The sequence below is a fragment of the Piliocolobus tephrosceles genome, chromosome 6 (assembly GCF_002776525.5).
Source record: "Piliocolobus tephrosceles isolate RC106 chromosome 6, ASM277652v3, whole genome shotgun sequence".
Taxonomy (NCBI): Eukaryota; Metazoa; Chordata; class Mammalia; order Primates; family Cercopithecidae; genus Piliocolobus; species Piliocolobus tephrosceles.
Window position 1 is genome coordinate 36532653 of NC_045439.1, and position 17080 is coordinate 36549732.

At 45.1% G+C, this 17080-nt stretch overlaps 1 protein-coding gene across 2 annotated transcripts in view; it reads right to left on the reverse strand.

The window, feature by feature from the left end:
- SMOC1 (SPARC related modular calcium binding 1) overlaps nucleotides 1-17080 on the reverse strand; it is a 149320-nt gene that overhangs the window by 51656 nt on the left and 80584 nt on the right. For both annotated transcript variants that reach the window (XM_023182838.2, XM_023182845.2), the window contains exons 4-5: nucleotides 3442-3541; nucleotides 1292-1339 (exon numbers count right to left, since the gene is read on the reverse strand). In XM_023182838.2, the coding sequence (XP_023038606.1) occupies nucleotides 1292-1339; nucleotides 3442-3541 (148 nt within the window). The remainder of the gene's footprint in view (nucleotides 1-1291; nucleotides 1340-3441; nucleotides 3542-17080) is intronic.

Here is a 17080-nt window from a genome sequence, read left to right on the forward strand (position 1 = left end):
CTCCTGCATTCAGAGTGGGTGACTTCTCCTCTTCTTCCTATCCCATGGCATAAGCACTGGAGGCAGGGCCCAGGGCTTTACCTTGGTCTCCCTGCAATTGTGTGCACGCAGGACAAGCCTGTGAACTTTACAATGACCCTCAGCAAGTCCAGGGCTCCACATGGGCCCTGATGAGCATGTAGTTTCCAAGGCCTATATGCAGGTGGGAAGGCTCAAACTCGGCCTGAGATGGGAGTCCTGGAGAGGCGGCAAACGAGATGAAATGCACACCTGCTTTCCATTCAACTACCAGCTCTGCATGTATGCTGTCCTGGAGGTCAGTGGCAGTGAATCTTAAGCCTCCAACTGTCTTCCATCCTAAAAACTATGATCAGCATATTCCAGGGACCTATTGCTCATATTGGCTGGTCCAATAAACAGCCCTCAGACAGATGCCAGCTACGTAACTTGTGGGGCCCAGTGTAAAGTAAAAATGCAGGGCCTCTCGTTCAAAAAGCAGGGAAAAGTGCCATTCAAGGCACTAAAATACAAAGCTTTGTCCTTTATTCCATAGTCTCTCTCTCTTACCTTGTCATGGTGTTATTTTAAATTGCTACTTAGTATTGTCCTAGATAAAGAAAAATTAAAATTTTAAGCATGCTGTGGAAGACACATAGTACACCTCACAAAAGCTTTGTGCTAATGCGGTGACAAGGTTCAGCAGACACTCATATGATGTGTCTCTCCTCCACTCACTTGCATCTTCACTGTCCCATGGAACTCAAAGACAGAATTATTCAGAATTTCAGGATAACAACTGCACAGGTCGCACACCCGCAAAGCCAGCCTCACCCTAGTGAAGAGAATCTGGATGTGCTGGGACAATTATGAAGGAGGATCAGTGAAGGGGGGAAAATGCCCAAATGTGCTTACACAACAAGAGAGTCAAGGGCAGACTTGGGCACCCTACCTTCCTCATCCTCTCTGGTTTAATGCTGGCTACTCTGGTAGTTGATTGACTGAGCTCTCCACGGAACCAAGACTCCCAGGGCTCACATTCTAAAGGTCCTTCTCAGCTTTGGGCTCTATACTCACTCACCTCCCTCGGGAATTCTGGGAGCTTGGTGTCCATCACTGTATGAGCCTTACTTACCTTAGGTGCTTCATAGAGGAAACATGGAATAAGAATGGAGAAGATGTTCTGCAGGACACATTAGGCTTCCACCCCAGGCTCTTTCTATCTCATCTAAGAAATCCTGCTTGGACCATCTTTGGAAGCAAACATTTAGATAAAGCATAAAACTCCACTCACCTTTCCTTCCTGAATTACCCTGGCTCAAGGGCTTGTCGGTGACTGAACCTTGGGTGAGAAGGGAAACAAAAACATAGCCACTCAGAATGCATTGCGGTTGGTTTCTTTCAAAGAGTTGGCAAAACCTGGTATTATGAGTATATGGTCATGTATATATGTATTGTATACACATCTAAGGATATTATACACAATGTCAGTACATATACACACGTTGAGCGGGGTTTGTTTAACATCAATGTCACTGATAACCCAGCACTGTTGAGATGAACTATGATTTCTAGGTTCCCTGGAAACAGTCTTGACCACATTTTTACAAAAGTCCACACTCTTATAACTCTCCCATTGAACATTCCAATATCTGCCCCTCACGTTTACAATCCCATCTCCCCAGCTTCTCACCAGTTCCATGTTCGGAGCCATATTCAGTCAGCAAGGCCAACTGAAAAGAAACTCCCTTTTACTGCAAAGGCAATGATTTGACATCCCTTGCTGGTTAGGACAGGAAATCAGCGATTTTCCATCTGCATTAAGTAGAAAATTGTTGGCCCAATTGTACTGAATGGACCAAAACAGTCTAAGGCATGGAAACAATTTTCTAGACACAGCCTGTTCCTCTAGGAGCGGGTAGCAGGTATGTTTGCCCAAGCATTTGCCCTGCATATACTAGGGTGCTCTGTGCACCCCCTCCTCCAGTCCTGACCCTGTGGCACCTGTCTTCTGCTGAGGTCCAGCCTTACACAGGCAGGGTACAACCGGTGCACCCAAAGAAGGGCATCTGTGGAGTCCTGCCAAAAGAAAAGAATCTCTATTTCCCTAATCCATGTCATACTCCTTCTCCATGTACCAGTTTTGTGAGAACTCAAACATATTATCCTGCATGGCTTGTTTCTAGTCGTTTGTTTGCTTTAAATGAAACTTTCCAGGTCATTTGAAAGGAGGGCTAATTCCTGTACCTCCCTACCCCAACCCCAATTAAGGTTTCTAGTTTCCATGTAAACCACAAATAAAGTAAACTTCCCTTTTCGACCTGTAAATTTGGGTTTCCTGATGTAGATTCTAATAGCCCTTTCCACTTTCTTTTTCCTTCATGTAACAGAGCAAGTAGAAAAAGCTATGATAGCAAGACTGTCAGCCTTTAGAATTTCCCATAGGTTTTAGCATAATGTTTTATACTTTGCACTTAAAATGAAAAATAAGAAAATCAATAAAACCCTATGGACACAGATATGAAGAAATATGAATCAGCTGATGGATGGGACAGGCTTTTTTGAGAGAGCTGAGCCACACAGTGAGTTAAGGGAGTGACTCAGAGTCTTTTACCATCTCAACAGAGGTGGACACTGTGGGGCTTGTAAAAATCCCTAATTCACAATCCCATGAAATGGACCTAAAAGCACAATTTCTCCGCTTATTAAGTTGGGAATAGAAAGGACTTAATTTTTGCTATGGACTAACCCAATGGATCACTATAAAGCAATAGTTTGCTAACTTGTTTAATCATCAGAATCACCTGAGAGACTTCATAAAAACAAGGACCTCAGGTCTCCCTCCAGGCCTCCTGGATCAGAATGTACAAGGGGAAGCCTCAATATCTGGGTTCTCTTTAATTTCTCAGATACTGCTGGTGATCAGTCAGATTTAAGGGCCACTATTATGAAGATATTCCATTTCTCTACATTACATTCTTCAGGGGTGGTGAGTATATGACACAGAAGCCACCATTCTCCTCTCCTGCTCCCATGACAGGTTATCACTAATTGATAACCACAGCCTTTGATGCTGAGCTCCCAGGTGGTCTCAAAATCCATCTCAATAAAGCACTTCAAGAGCCACTAGCAATCAGAATCAGCACACAAGCTAGTAATTTACACGCCACCACAGCTCTATGAGGTTACAGCCAGTGCTTAGAAGGACAGCATTGAATCAAAAATCTAAACTCAAAATCTGTAAATACACACACATGGCATACACTGCCATACCTTATCATTTGCTGACTTCTGAGCAAGCATGTTAGAGTAGAATCCTCCCTGACATAGAAAAAGTTTCATCACCACCACCAACCTTCTAAAGGTTCTCCCACAAGCTGCAGGAGACCAACCAACGGGTCTCTCTCCAACCCTTTTCATTCTTCCCGCCCCTCCCTACGGTACCTGAACATACAGGAGTTTTATTCTGCACAGAAGAGCCACTGATGGGCTTCCCATCCGGAGTGACACACCAGCAGTACCCAGTGTAAGTATGGCACTGCACCTGTTCAGGGAAGTGAATACGGAAGAAAACCATAAGTCTCTGTCACAATATGAAGACTCATCTCCAACCCCTTTCAAAGCATCACCCATATGGTGAAAGAGCACCTTCCACCTCTCATCCCCACATCTGTCTCCAGAGTGTCTCTCGTGGGTGGTCCAGTCAGTGAACAGCACTGGGTACATGTTTGCTGTGGGACGCCCATGCAAACCACAGCAATTAACCCACTTCTTTCTTACTCCTCTTCACACTTAATACCTGCATCATACTGTGTTTTTCCTGAGATGATTCTCACCAATACCTGTACATTTGTTTTCTCTAGCACTGGCATACGCTCCTATCCAATTATAAAAAATTCTAACCCACCCTATTTTTGAGACACAGTTTCACTCTGTCACCCAGGCTGGAGTGCAGTGGCATGATCTCGGCTCACTGCAACCTCTGCCTCCTGGGTTCAAGCGATTCTCCTGCCTCAGCCTCCCAAGTAGCTGGATTACAAGCGTGTACCACCATACCTGGCTAATTTTTGTATTTTTAGTAGAAATGGGTTTTGCCATGTTAGCCAGGGTAGTCTTGAACTCCTCACCTCAAGTGATTTACGTGCCTCGGCCTCCCAAAGTGCTGGGATTACAGGCGTGAGCCACCGCACCCAGTCAAAAATTCTAACCCTTGAACTAATTTGGCAAGTAAAAGTTGGAATGTCACCATTGCAGATTGATATGACATTTCTTTAACAAGCAGAGACCAGTGGTAAGCTTTTCGTCTTTGTCTAGCTTTTCCCAGCATCCATTCACAGATCAGCTTGCCTATTGATCCTGTGGTTCTCTTGAGATGAGGGCACACATGATGAGGTTAAGGCAAGGGGGTAAAACCTGCAGGTTTATTTCTAGATGCCCGGCTGCACCACTGTGTGATCTTCCTTAAGCCTCCAAGATCAGGTCTGCCTGCTTGGGAATAGCAAAAAGGAATAAGGCTTTTTGCATCCTTCAGGGTAGCTCTTCTTTCTCTTCCAGTAGCTGTCGCCCTACCCACTACCTCCCGCCCCACCCCACTATCCTGCTTTCAATCTGGAGTTCCTAAACACACAATGAGGCCTACTTCCCTGCTTAGAATCCTTCAGTGATTCCTGTCGGGATCTAGGATAGAGATGAAACTCATTGGCATGCACTCAAGGTCCTCTGTGATCTGCCTCCATCTATTCCCGCAGCCTCATTTCATGCCCATGTCCTGGCACACACCCTCCACGCTGGTCACAGAACCCTCTGATGCTCCTAAACATGTTCTAGTTTCTCCTGATTCTGAGTCTTTGTTTGCTCCAACCGTTCCATTTGTCTGGAATGCCCTTCCCCAACCCATCTCCCACCTACTCCTAATCCCTCGTATTCCCCTCCTCCTTTGTGATACACCTCCTCAAAGCAGTCCCAGCCTCCCCTGCCTCCTTCCTCTGATCCTCCCACATACCCTGGGGCCCCCCAAATCAGAGCTCTTATCACTGTGAGCTCTAGCTGTTGATTTATCCAGTCCATTCCCCCCTCTCAAGATTGTGACCTCAGGGACTGCATGCTAGTTATTTCTGCATTCCCAGAATCTAACATAATGCCTGACATTCATTGTAGGTGATTGATGGGTTGAATAAAGGCATCCATTATCATATATCCTCAATTCTTGGTCTCCATCAATTATAAAAATGCAATGTCAATTTAAACAGCCCCACTACATTAAATGTAGATCTCAATTATAAGATGTGTGCCAACTGCAAAGATATTAAAGTGTGAAGAAAATGTGCCTCTTGAAATCAAGGACATATTGGAATCAAGGCTAGACAGTAATAGCATACAAATTGAGTGGTAAGGGATGGAAGGGAGCAGTGAGAGGAGAGATCTGACAGCCTGGGTGAAATCCAAAAGTTATCACAAAGGCAGAAAAGCTATAGAAAGGCTTCTGCTCTTGTGTGGACACCAAACACTGTCATTTCCCCCAAGACGAGTTGTTTCACCATGGACCTATCAACAAAAATCAAGGATAAGACAAGATAGGGGGACCCTTGTTCCTACCATGAAGGTGCATGTTGTATAAATGAGGCATTTCCCGCAGCTCCTGCATCTGAGACGCTGCTCAGGTCTTCTGATCAATGCCTTTACCCCAGTACCATGCCCCACGCCCACTTCTTTTCATGGCCATGGTTGCTACCCCAAATGTTCATCCAAGAGCAATATCTTCGGGTCAGGTCAATGCTACTTTTTGAGGAGCCTTAATGGTGGAATGGAAACAAATCCAGACAGACCTGAATTTGAATCCTGGTCCAGCCAGTTATGAACTGGACACATCACTCAGCTCTTTGAGCCCCATCTATAAAATGGGGATAACAATGTCAAACCTGAAGGTAAAGAAATCCATTGTTTGGCATCCAGTGAAGGCTGGATATGGAGTGGCAGTGGTAAGGATTGTTCTCAGCTGTGCCAGAAATGCCTGGCAAGCCGGCCTTTTCAAAGGCCAGATCTCCTCTAGTAACCTCCACAGACTTGGGTGGGAAATGCTGCTGGAAATGTGGAGTTGATCCCTTCAGACTCCATCCATCCTACAGGGGATATTTCCTAGAGACAGTTCCTCACCAGTGGCAGCAATTTAATGGAGCCTGGCAGGCTGCTTTCTCCTCCTTGGCCAATAATCACCTCTGGGGAAACCTGTCCCAGGAGCTGAATGGCTACGCTGACTCACTCCCAGGGACCTTGACTCCCATGGCCAAGGCAGGCCTCTGTCTCCATGAGGACTGTGCCCTCAAGTCCATCGCCCAAGGCTGTGTCTCTGGCCCGGTGCTGTGCTGCAGGAGCCGGGCACTGCAGTCAAGTAGACAGCAGAGAACGGGCTGGTTCGAAAGCCGCCTCCTCTCAAGCATGCACAGAGTCCCAGCCAAGGCTACTGGGGACAGAAGCAAATTCATGAGTAAGAGGCTAAGCCCAAAGCTTTGTTTCTGGGGATATAATCTGACCTCTGGGCTCAGAGGGTCCCAAGGGCCACATTCTCACTGAGTGTGCCCATTGTATCCCAGTGGGCACATGAACACTGTCTCCCAGCCCCCAGCTGGCCCAGAGGCCCATACACAGCTCCTTTCTCCCCAGAGCCCTCAGCATTTTTCTCAGTCCAGGCTCCAAAGAAGAGAGCCCAGATCACAAAATCCCAGTCTGGGAGCTCCTTCCAAGTCCTATAAAACTGAAATCGAATAAGGAATTGTTGCCACGTGCTTGTGAGGGCTGGGGTATACAATAATGGGCACGCCTGCCCTAGGTGTGCCACAGGGGTGGGGACAGCCATGGGGAAAAGGCGGCACAGAAGACCCGAGCAAGGTCTCAGATCCAGGAGCTAAGGGAAGTGGCTGAGCACAAGCTCTTAACTGAAGGAGACCCGAGTGAATCAGCCCATGATTCCACAATGAGAGGTTGTTTCTAAGTTGTCTAGGGAGTTTTCAAGGTGACTTCTTGCAGAAAAAGAAGTTACATGGAGACAGTCTGCAGCCAGCCTTCCAGCACTTCCCAGCTCTGCCACTTAACTCCTTCTGCAGCCTTGAAAAGCTTTTTAATCACACTAAGCCTTGGCCTGTCTATCTTTTTAAAAAGGGAAGATAATCATGACAATAATACCTATCTTAGTTGTTAACAGAATTAAATTTGATAATGTAAATAAAGCACTTAGCTCACAGGGTAAGTGCCCAGTTAACTTTCAGCTATTTATTTTTATTATCATTGTGTTATATTTTAGCAAACTATCTGTACACTCAAAAATGCCAGAGCCAGATTATCTGATGAGGACAAAAGAACATCCTATTCTGAGTAGCCTGAGGGGAAGGGGCAGTCTAAAGTCAGCAAAACGTTTGAAAAGGTTTGGGTGGAAGAAGAAGATGTTTGTTTTCACATAGAAATAGTTCTATTGCCAGCGGAGGAGAGAAACGTTTCTTGCAGAAAAGCAATCAGGATGTAAATTCTTTGAATTGATGGCTTCTATATAAATGATCAAGATGTAAACTCTGCCTGGCTTAGCTTCCTCCCTTGCAGATTTATCCTTTTAAATTAATAAGTAATACCCTTCCTTTTTCCCTAAGAGCCTCAAGTTGGTCAACTTTCAGACTTAATCTCTGAGAAAAGCCCAGGCCAAGAGGATCCATGAGGCAACTGGCCATTTCAAATATCTCCCTGTGCAGTTCGCAAAACTCAGGGTTGTTCTTGCCCAAAAAGTACAGATACAAACAGTGAAATCTGCTCCTGTCCCACTCCGAAGCATCTTAGGAAAGCTGAAGTGTCAACAGATGGCTCTTCCTTAAGGGACAAAACGTGTTTACTCACCAACCTAAGTGAGGTTACCGTCTGCTTATACTGTAACTGTACCTTAGAATGTAACTGGGGGGGTGGGGCCGGGTGCGGTGGCTCATGCCTATAATCCCAGCACTTTGGGAGGCCGAGGCAGGCAGATCACTGGAGGTCAGTAGTTCGAGACCAGCCTGGCCAACATGGTGAAACCCCATCTCTACTAAAAATACAAAAACTAGCAGGCGTGGTGGCAGATGCCTGTCATCCCAGCTACTCGGGAGGCTGAGGCAGGTTTGAAACCAGGAGGTGGAGCTTCCAGTGAGCTGAGATCACACCACTGCACTCTAGCCTGGGTGACAAAGTGAGATTCCATCTCAATAAAAAGATGTAACTAGGGGTCCCAAAGGTCCTTTAAGGCAGTATGTTCCTAGATAAGTAAGTTTCATCTCTTGACTCATGCACTTTAATATTTTTGGCAAGAAGCCCTTTACATAAACAGCCTAGTGGTATATTTCAGGCCAACCTCCATCCAAATAAAGACAGGCCTGAATTATTTTAATCCTGCACCTGGAAGGATGCGGAAGGCTAGCACTCCCAACAAGACAGGTGAGCAACTGAGGAGCAGAGAAACGTCAGCTCCTGGGGGTAAAGCAAGTCAGGGAGCAAAGGGGAAGAAAGCACAGACAGAAATGGGGCCGACAGATGAACAACGCGTATAGACAACTATCACCTGCAGGTGCCGTGTCCAACGCAAAAAATACCACCTTCCACTTTCGTGATGGCTTCTCAGTCACCATCGAAGGTCTATGCCTTATCTCACTTGGGCCTCAAAGCCACCCTTTGTGCAAATCTTTTATAGGCAAGGTACAGAGAGCAGAAGTTATTTGTTCAAAGGTCACAGCTAGTTAATAACAGCACAGGACATTGGAATCCCACTGTCCAAGCAATCACAAAATTTCAGAACTGATGGACTAGAAAAACCCTTAGAGGTCACCAATCTAACCCAAACACTTCACAAATGAGGAAACTGAGGCCCAGAGACAGAGTAGTAGTTGGCTCCCAGTACCTTGTCCCAGCAGATGGAAAGCTCTCAGACCTTGAGGAAGGAGGAAGAGACAGGAAGTGGCCACAAGCACTGATGTCTGAGGAAATTGACTGAGTATCTTTGGGCCTTGTAATTTTCTGGAAAATAGAACTCTTTGGGGTCATGTAAATATGCCCACCAGGGAGGCAGCTGGAAGAGAGTCTTTTGCTCCCATTTCAATGAGAGGCCTTTTCTGGAGTAGCACTGGGGCCTCCACCTGCTGTGGGCTGCCCTGCTTCCCCTGGGATGTTCTCTGGGGGTTTCTATGGCAGGTGTCAGGCCTCACCTCCCAGAGTTGCTTCTTTGTTGCTTGTTCTTTCACTCTCCTACCAATCCCCCCTGCTTTTCTAGGAAACCAGAGAGGAAACCAGTCTCTCTATAGGTGCCCACTTTCTTCTCTTTTCTCCAGAAATGTGAGGCTGCTGTTCTCTCCACTTTGATACACTGAGGAATGAATGCAGCTTGTGTTCTGTGAGGTGTGAATAGACATAGTGAGGGATAAAAGTATCCTCTGGCCAAATAACTTTCGAAACATTGGGTTAAACAAACTTAAAAGATTTCTTTACTAGCAGAAAAACTAGCAGAACTTCTTCTAGTTTTACATCAATTAATGATATAGTTCTGTAAAACTAGCAGAACTTCTTCTAGTTTTACATCAATTAATGATTTATCCCTAAGAGAAAGATACCATTTGCAGCAATTCCTAAACTTATTAAACTAGGGGACTGATATAGTTTGGATGCATGTCCCCAAATCTCATGATGAAATGTAATCCCCAATGTTGGAACTGGGGCTTGGGGGAAGGTGACTGGATCATAGGGCTGGGTTTCTCATGAATGTTTAGCACCACCCCCTTGGTTTTCATGATAGTGAGTGAGTTCTCGTGAGATCTGGTCCTTTAAATGTGTGTGGCACCTCCCCTCCCTCTCTCCTGCTCCTGCTCTGGCCATGTGATTTGCCTGCTTCCCCTTCCCCTTACGCCATGATTGTAAGTTTCCTAAGGCCTTTCCAGAAGCAGAGCAGATGACAGCATCATGCTTCCTGTACAGCCTGCAGAACCATGAGCCAATTAAACCTCTTTTCTTTATAAATTACCTAGTCTCTGGTATTTCTTTGCAAGAATGGACAAATGCAGGGACCCTCCCCTAACTTTTACACAAGGAGCACCGGACAGAACTAGTGTTCACTGAAACATGCTCGAGGTCGGGGGAAACAGCAGTATAATGAACTACAAGGTCTTGCTGTATTTTTTCACTTTGCCCCATCCTACTTTTCTGCAGTCTAGGTATCAGGCTCTCAGTTCGCTATGCTTGAAATAATTTCCTTCTGGTGACAACCCCTCCTCTCTTTTTGTAATGCTTTGTCAAGCTATGTATTTGCTAAGGAATCCATCCTGAATTGCCTCGGAACTTCAAGGACAACTGGGATCCCATGGAAGGCACAGTGCCTTCTCATCCTGTGGCTTCACTTCTCCCCATCTATCTCTTTGTGCTTCTTTCGCAAAATAGAAATCATGAACCATATGCAATGGGACAGGCTTGATTCAGCATGCCTAGTAGCAACTACAAAACATGTCATGAAAGGACCGCTGTCATGTATATGAACATTTCCTAGTGGGAAAAGATTCAACTACAAGTAAAAGGAATGTGAGTATTTTTCTAACTCTCTTTTGGCAGTGAGAGTATGAGACTGTTTTTTCTTTTTAATCTGCCCATTACTCCAAATCGGTTAGCAGGGATTTTGGATTAAGCTAATCCACAGTGAAATTTAAACATCTTGCTGTTGGTCCTACTGATGGCTTCATGTCAGAGCAGTATTTTCAGCTGCTCTGTTTTCCTTTTGGCTGCATTCCCTACAGGATGTCTGAGCAGTTGTGGTTTTCCATGGGTGCCATGGGCTCTGGGGGAAAGAAGAAAGGGATGGTGTAATTCTTTTGGTCTGTCTAGCATGAGCTGTCCTTTCCTCAGTTTGGAACATGTTATCGCACAAATCTTCTCCTCATCTTTAGTCAGGTTTGACTGAGAAGCAACAGGAATAGAAGGGAAAACATGGTTTTGGAGACAAAAAGACCTGAGTGTAAATACCATCTCCACTGCTAGCTGTGTGACTTCAGCAAAGTCACTTAACTTCTCTGAGCCTATTTATGAAATAGGGTTCATGGTACCACCTTGAAGATTATTAAGAAGACAAAATGAGATATATAAAGCATCTAAAACAGTGTAGATATAGGATATGCACTCAGCACATGCTGATTTTATCCTTTTCCCCTGCCCTTTTGCAGATGATCTAGGCCAGGGGTGTCTAATCTTTTGGCTTCCCTGGGCCACAACGGAAGAAGAAGAACTGTCTTGGGCTACATATAAAATACACTAACACTAACAATAGCTGATGAGCTTTAAAAAAATCTCATAATGTTTTAAGAAGGTTTATGAATTTGTGTTGGGCCTCATTCAAAGCCATCCTGGGCTGCATGTGGCCTGTGGGCCATGAGATGGACAAGCTTAGTCTAGGCCATAGCCTGAAAGCACTTCTATTCTTGTTGGCTGTAGACATTGTCTCCCACTCTATGCCAAGTCTAGGGAGGATTGCCTATTGGGGAATGAATAATTTTTCCTTTAAGAATATTTACCTCATCTGCCAGAATTTAAGAGGAGATGCAGGAAAGGAAGCTAATCCTTCAATTTCAAATCCTCCTAAATATGGGAGTCTTTGTCAACTGTATTTTTTATGAGTTGATGGCGTGACATGACTGCCAACATGGCATGAGTTAGGAGTGGTGTGCTTAGAACAAGAGACGGCCTTGTTCTTCCCCAGCCTGCTCACGACCACATCTGAAATCTTGTGTCCAGTGTAAGGAAGGATGCTATAAGGAAGGCCCTATAAGAAGGGCCTTGGCAAATTAGACTCAGAAGAAGGAGGCCAAGAGGAAAGATATATAAATCCCTATGATATGGGAATGAGTGCTAGAACTAAGGATTTCTGCCAAGGGAAATAAATTGTTGGCTGAAAGAGAAGATTTCACAAGGATATAATGGTGTCCATCTTCAATCCATCTTTCTGTGGATTCTGTAATTCCCATAGCTAGAACTGAAGTCATCTGTTGGAAGTTATAGGAAGACAGCTCTCAAGTCAAGGTAAAGAGGACTTTCCAACAAAATTGTCCCAAAATGCATTGTGGATTTTGTCATTGTGGGAATGAGCTTCCTGTCTCTGAGAGCAATCGAGCAGAAAGTGGAAGACTACTTGGGGAGAGACTGTAAGTGGAACCTGAGCCCGGGATTGGAGTAGGGTAGGGAGAGGAAGGAGAAGATAAACCAGATGTCTCTGAAGTTCCCTTTAGTCCAGAAGGTCCGTAATTCTACAACCCTTCTGTAAGATGAACTTTTGTTCCTGAAGAGTAGGGTGGAGATTTATAAACTAGTACCTAATTGTCAGTGTTAAGACCACCATTCCAATTATATGGTGAAGAATATTTTTTGTATTTTCCAAAAAGTTTGAACAGCATCCCCCACAATGGACATATAAAGACATTTGGAACACCCGAGTGTTAGGGGTCCGGGGACCCAAGGAACTTCACTGTCTTCACTCCTGTTCCTCTGTGTGGTGCCTAGAATGATCCAGGTTTTGTAAACAGCAAATATGATACTTCTGGTTCCCTTAATTTTATTTCTATCTTGGGGGGTAGGTATCAAATATATTTTTATGTTTAAAAAATACCTAATAAGAAAGTCCCTCATAAATAGGAGCTTTTATTCCGATGAGAACTGTGAGAAAGTTGGCTGGTGGGGAGCACAAAGGTGGCCTGCAGGAGTTGAGCCTCTCCTTGTGTCTCCTGTCTGACTTCACTTTTAATAAAACTTTCCTGTCTTCACACCTCCCACCTGAGTTCCTATTATTCTTCCCGATTTTGACATGGAAAAAAATTTTCATCCCTTGAATTTTGCAGAAGAGTTTAGTTGACTGACCTGCCCGGTCACCTCCCAGCATGTTACGTGCACTCAGCGCAGTGGCAAAAGCCCTAAATGTGTGTCTTAATGGCTCTGCCTGAAAGTTTCCTGAGTAAATGTCTGTTGTGGGCCTACTGTGTGCCCAGCCACCTGATTGGACATTAGCTCTTGTCTCATAAAATCCTAAAAAGTGGCATTTTCCTCCTCAGAGATCAATTGAGCCCCCTTCCCAATGTAGGAACACTCCCTCCCACCCCCACGGCGCGGCTGATGGATGTCCACTTGGTCTCTGCTTGCCCACTTTCCGGGATGGGAAGTTAAGTCCTCTTTGAGTCAGACCTTCTGTCTGTGAGCTACTCTACTTGTCAAAAGTTCTTCCCTATTTCGAGTCAGAATCCTACTTTTACATACTGTACTTGGTGATCCCAGGTCAGCGTTGTGGGACCACACATAAAAGACTATTATCATTCACAGACAAAGGTTTGGATCTGGCTCTCAGGTATCCCTTTGGTCATCTTTTTACTATTATTAGTATTATTATTATTGAGATGGAGTCTTGCTCTGTCACTCAGGCTGGAGGGCACTGGCACCATCTCAGCTCACTGCAACCTCCACCTCCTGGGTTCAAGCGATTCTCCTGCCTCAGCCTCCCAAGTAGCTGGGACTACAGGCACGCGCCACCACACCTGGCTAATTTTTTGTGTGTTTTTAGTAGAGATGGGGTTTTGCCATGTTGGCCAGGCTGGTCTTGATCTCCTGACTTCAGGTGATTCACCCACCTTGGCCTCCCAGACGGCTGGGATTACAGGCGTGAGCTACTGTGCCTGGCCTGGTCATCTTTTTATCCATTCTTTGGTTGTTATCTCTGGCTCCATTGGATATTCCTCACATCATTTCCCAACTTTACTCACCTGAGTCACCCTCCTGGATATGCCCCAGTTTGGCAACATCACTTTAAGATTTGGCAATGTCTCTTAGAGGGGCAGTGTAGAATCATGGTTAGAATCAAGAACTCTGGAGCCAGGGTACTTGGGTTTGAATCCTGGGTACTTGGGTTTGACTCTGCCACTTGCACACTGTGAGACCCTGGGCAAGCTACACAGCTTCTCTGTGGTTCAGTTTCCGCATCAATAAAATGGGAATGCAATAGTGCTTATAGTGAGGACCGAATAACTTAACATGTGTCAGGCAAATATAAAACAGCCTGGTACCTTGTATATAGGTTAAGAAAGTGGTATTGTTGATGACAATGATTATTATCTAAAAAAGAATAGCAGAGCCTATAATTCCAGCACTTTGGGAGGCTGAGGCGGGTGGATCTCAAGGTCAGCAGATCGAGACCATTCTGGCTAACACAGTGAAACCTGTCTCTACCAAAAATACAAAAAATTAGCCAGGCATGGTGGCGGGTGCCTGCAGTCCCAGCTACTTGGGAGGCTGAGGCAGGAGAATGGTGTGAACCCAGGAGATGGAGCTTGCAGTGAGCCGAGATCACGCCACTGCACTCCAGCCTGGGTAACAGAGTGAGACTCTGTCACAAAAAAAAAAAAAAAAAAGAATAGCAGAGAGAGTGACTGAAGCCTCCCACTACTGAGCCTCTCCTCTCCCACAGACAGCAGGAAAGCCAGAGCACGAGGCTTCCGTCTTTCCCTCCCTCCCAAGTACACTGCATTGCAGAAGAGCAGCTGCAGATACCGCCCAGAGCTCACTCCTTTCATTTCCACAATAGACAAATTGTAGGGACAGAATCACCAAGGGCTATGGGGAGCTCAGATGCCCAGCTGGGAGCACCCAAACCTTGCATACTTACTCCAAAGCAAATGATGCCAGCCAATCTGAGAGAGGACTCACAGTGGCCATTCAGTTAGAAAACAGCCATTGAAGAGCAGGACAGAGCAGAGAGTAGGATAGGCGAGTCCCCAGAGAACACAATGGAGACAGTGTTCTGAGCACAAAGCATGCTCCATCCACCCGCATCTTATCACACATCCTTGCACCTGATGGGTGATGGGGGCATGGGGACCAGTTCTCCCATTGAAAAGATGATAGTAGAGGCTCCCAACACATGCAAGAGATTAGACCGGTCACTTCCTAGACAAGTCCTTCCTGCACATGAATGGGTCAGACCCTGCTCTTGCCATCATTGACAAAATTAAACATTAAATTTCATAACTGCATAACTGAGATTGTTTACTCACTGCAAATTATATGCTACCTGGACCTCCCACAGGAAGGCAAAAGTAGGGTCCCCTTGGGAAGCTGGTGGCTGGCTGCTGCTCACTGGGGCTCCAGCTTCTACCTCTCCCAGATCTTGATGTGCTGAGAACCTTAATGCCCACAGAGGATACGCCAGTGGGGGAGGGGCGGGGCAGACCAGCACAAGCCCATCGCTCTACTTAGACAGGCAGCAGCATTTCTCCTCTACAACTTCAAGGCTCCCTGTAATCCAGAGTTTCTAATTTGAAAAGGAATTCCCTTTCCTGCTTGTAGATTCAAAGAAGTATTAGCATGTCAGAGACTGAGACCTCTTAGAGATATACAAGTCTCATTTGATGGTTCTAAAAAGTTTCCTACCCCCAGTTGGTACCGTTCTCTCCCAACCTTTCCCTTTTCTTACAAATATCATGCCAAGGGTACTGACATTGTCCCAAAACCTAGGACCACAGCACAGGGTACAGGTTCCTGTGCATTCCCCCTACTAGATACTCTGTCTTGGTGAGTAGAGCCAGCACCAACTCCATACATGAGTGTAGAACAACACTTATCTCACTGTCCAATTAAAAAGAAAAAATAAGATTTCAAAACTTACTACAAGGTTATAGTGATCAGGAGAGTGTGGTACTGGCATAGGACGAAACATATAGATTAATGGAATCGAATTGAGAATCCAGAAATAAGCTGATTTCTGATGAGAGAACCAAGACAATTCAAGATGGAAAAATAGTCTTCTCAACAAGGAGTCCTCAGATAACCAAATATATGCATGAAAAGGAATGAAGTCATAACAAATAAAAGAGAAAAAAAGATAAATTGAACTTCAAAACTAAAGCTTTTTGGCCAGGTGCAGTGGCTCACGCCTGTAATCCCAGCACTTTGGGAGGCCAAGACAGGCAGATTGCTTTAGCTCAGGAGTTCAAGATCAGCCTGGGCAACATGGCAAAATATCGTCCCTACAAAAAAACACAAAAACTAGCCCCACATAGTGGCATGCACCTGTAGTCCCAGCTACTCAAGAGGCTGGGGTGGGAGGATCGCTTGAGCCCAAGAGGCTGAAGTTGCAGTGAGCCAAGATGGTGCCACCGCACTCCAGCCTAGGTGACAGAGTGAGACTCTCTCAAAAAAAAAAAAAAAAGAAAAGAAAAGAAAAGAAAAACCAAGCTTTTGTGCTTCAAATGAAATTATTGAGAAAGTCAAAAGACAACCCACAGGATGGGAGAAAATATTTGTGAATCACATATCTGATGAGTCTTGTATCTAATGCCCAGTGGCTCACGCCTGTAATCCCAGCACTGTGGGAGGCTAAGGCAGGCAGATTACTGAGGTCAGGAGTTTCAGACCAGCCTGGCCAACATGGTGAAACCCCATCTCTACTATAAAAATACAAAAATTAGCCAGGCTTGGTGGCACATGCTTATAATCCCAGCAATTCCAGAGGCTGAGGCAGAAGAATCACTTTAACCCAGGAGGCAGAGGTTGCAGTGAGCCAAGATGGTGCCACTGCACTCCAGCCTGGGTGACAGAGTGAGTGAGAATCTGTCTCAAATTAAAAAAAAAAAAAAGAAAGGGAGAGTCTTGTATCTAGAATACATAAAGAGCTCTTGTAACTCAATAATGAAAAGGTAACTGAATTAAGAAATGGGAAAAGGATCTGAATAGACATTTCTCCAAAGATATAGAAATGGCCAAAAAGCACATGAGAAGATGCTTGACATCATTAGTCATTAGGGAAATGCAAATCAAAACCACAATGAGATACCACTTCACATCCACTAGAAAAGATACTAATAAGAAAGATGGAAAATAACAAGTGTTGATAAGGATGTGGAGAAATTGGAACCTTCATACATTGCTGGTGGGGATGTAAAATGGTTCAGCTACCTTGGAAAACAGTCTGTCAGTTCCTCAAAAGCATAAACCTATAGTTACCATATGACCTAGCGATTCTACTCCTAGGTATACGCCAAGAGAATTGAAAATAGATACCCCCCCA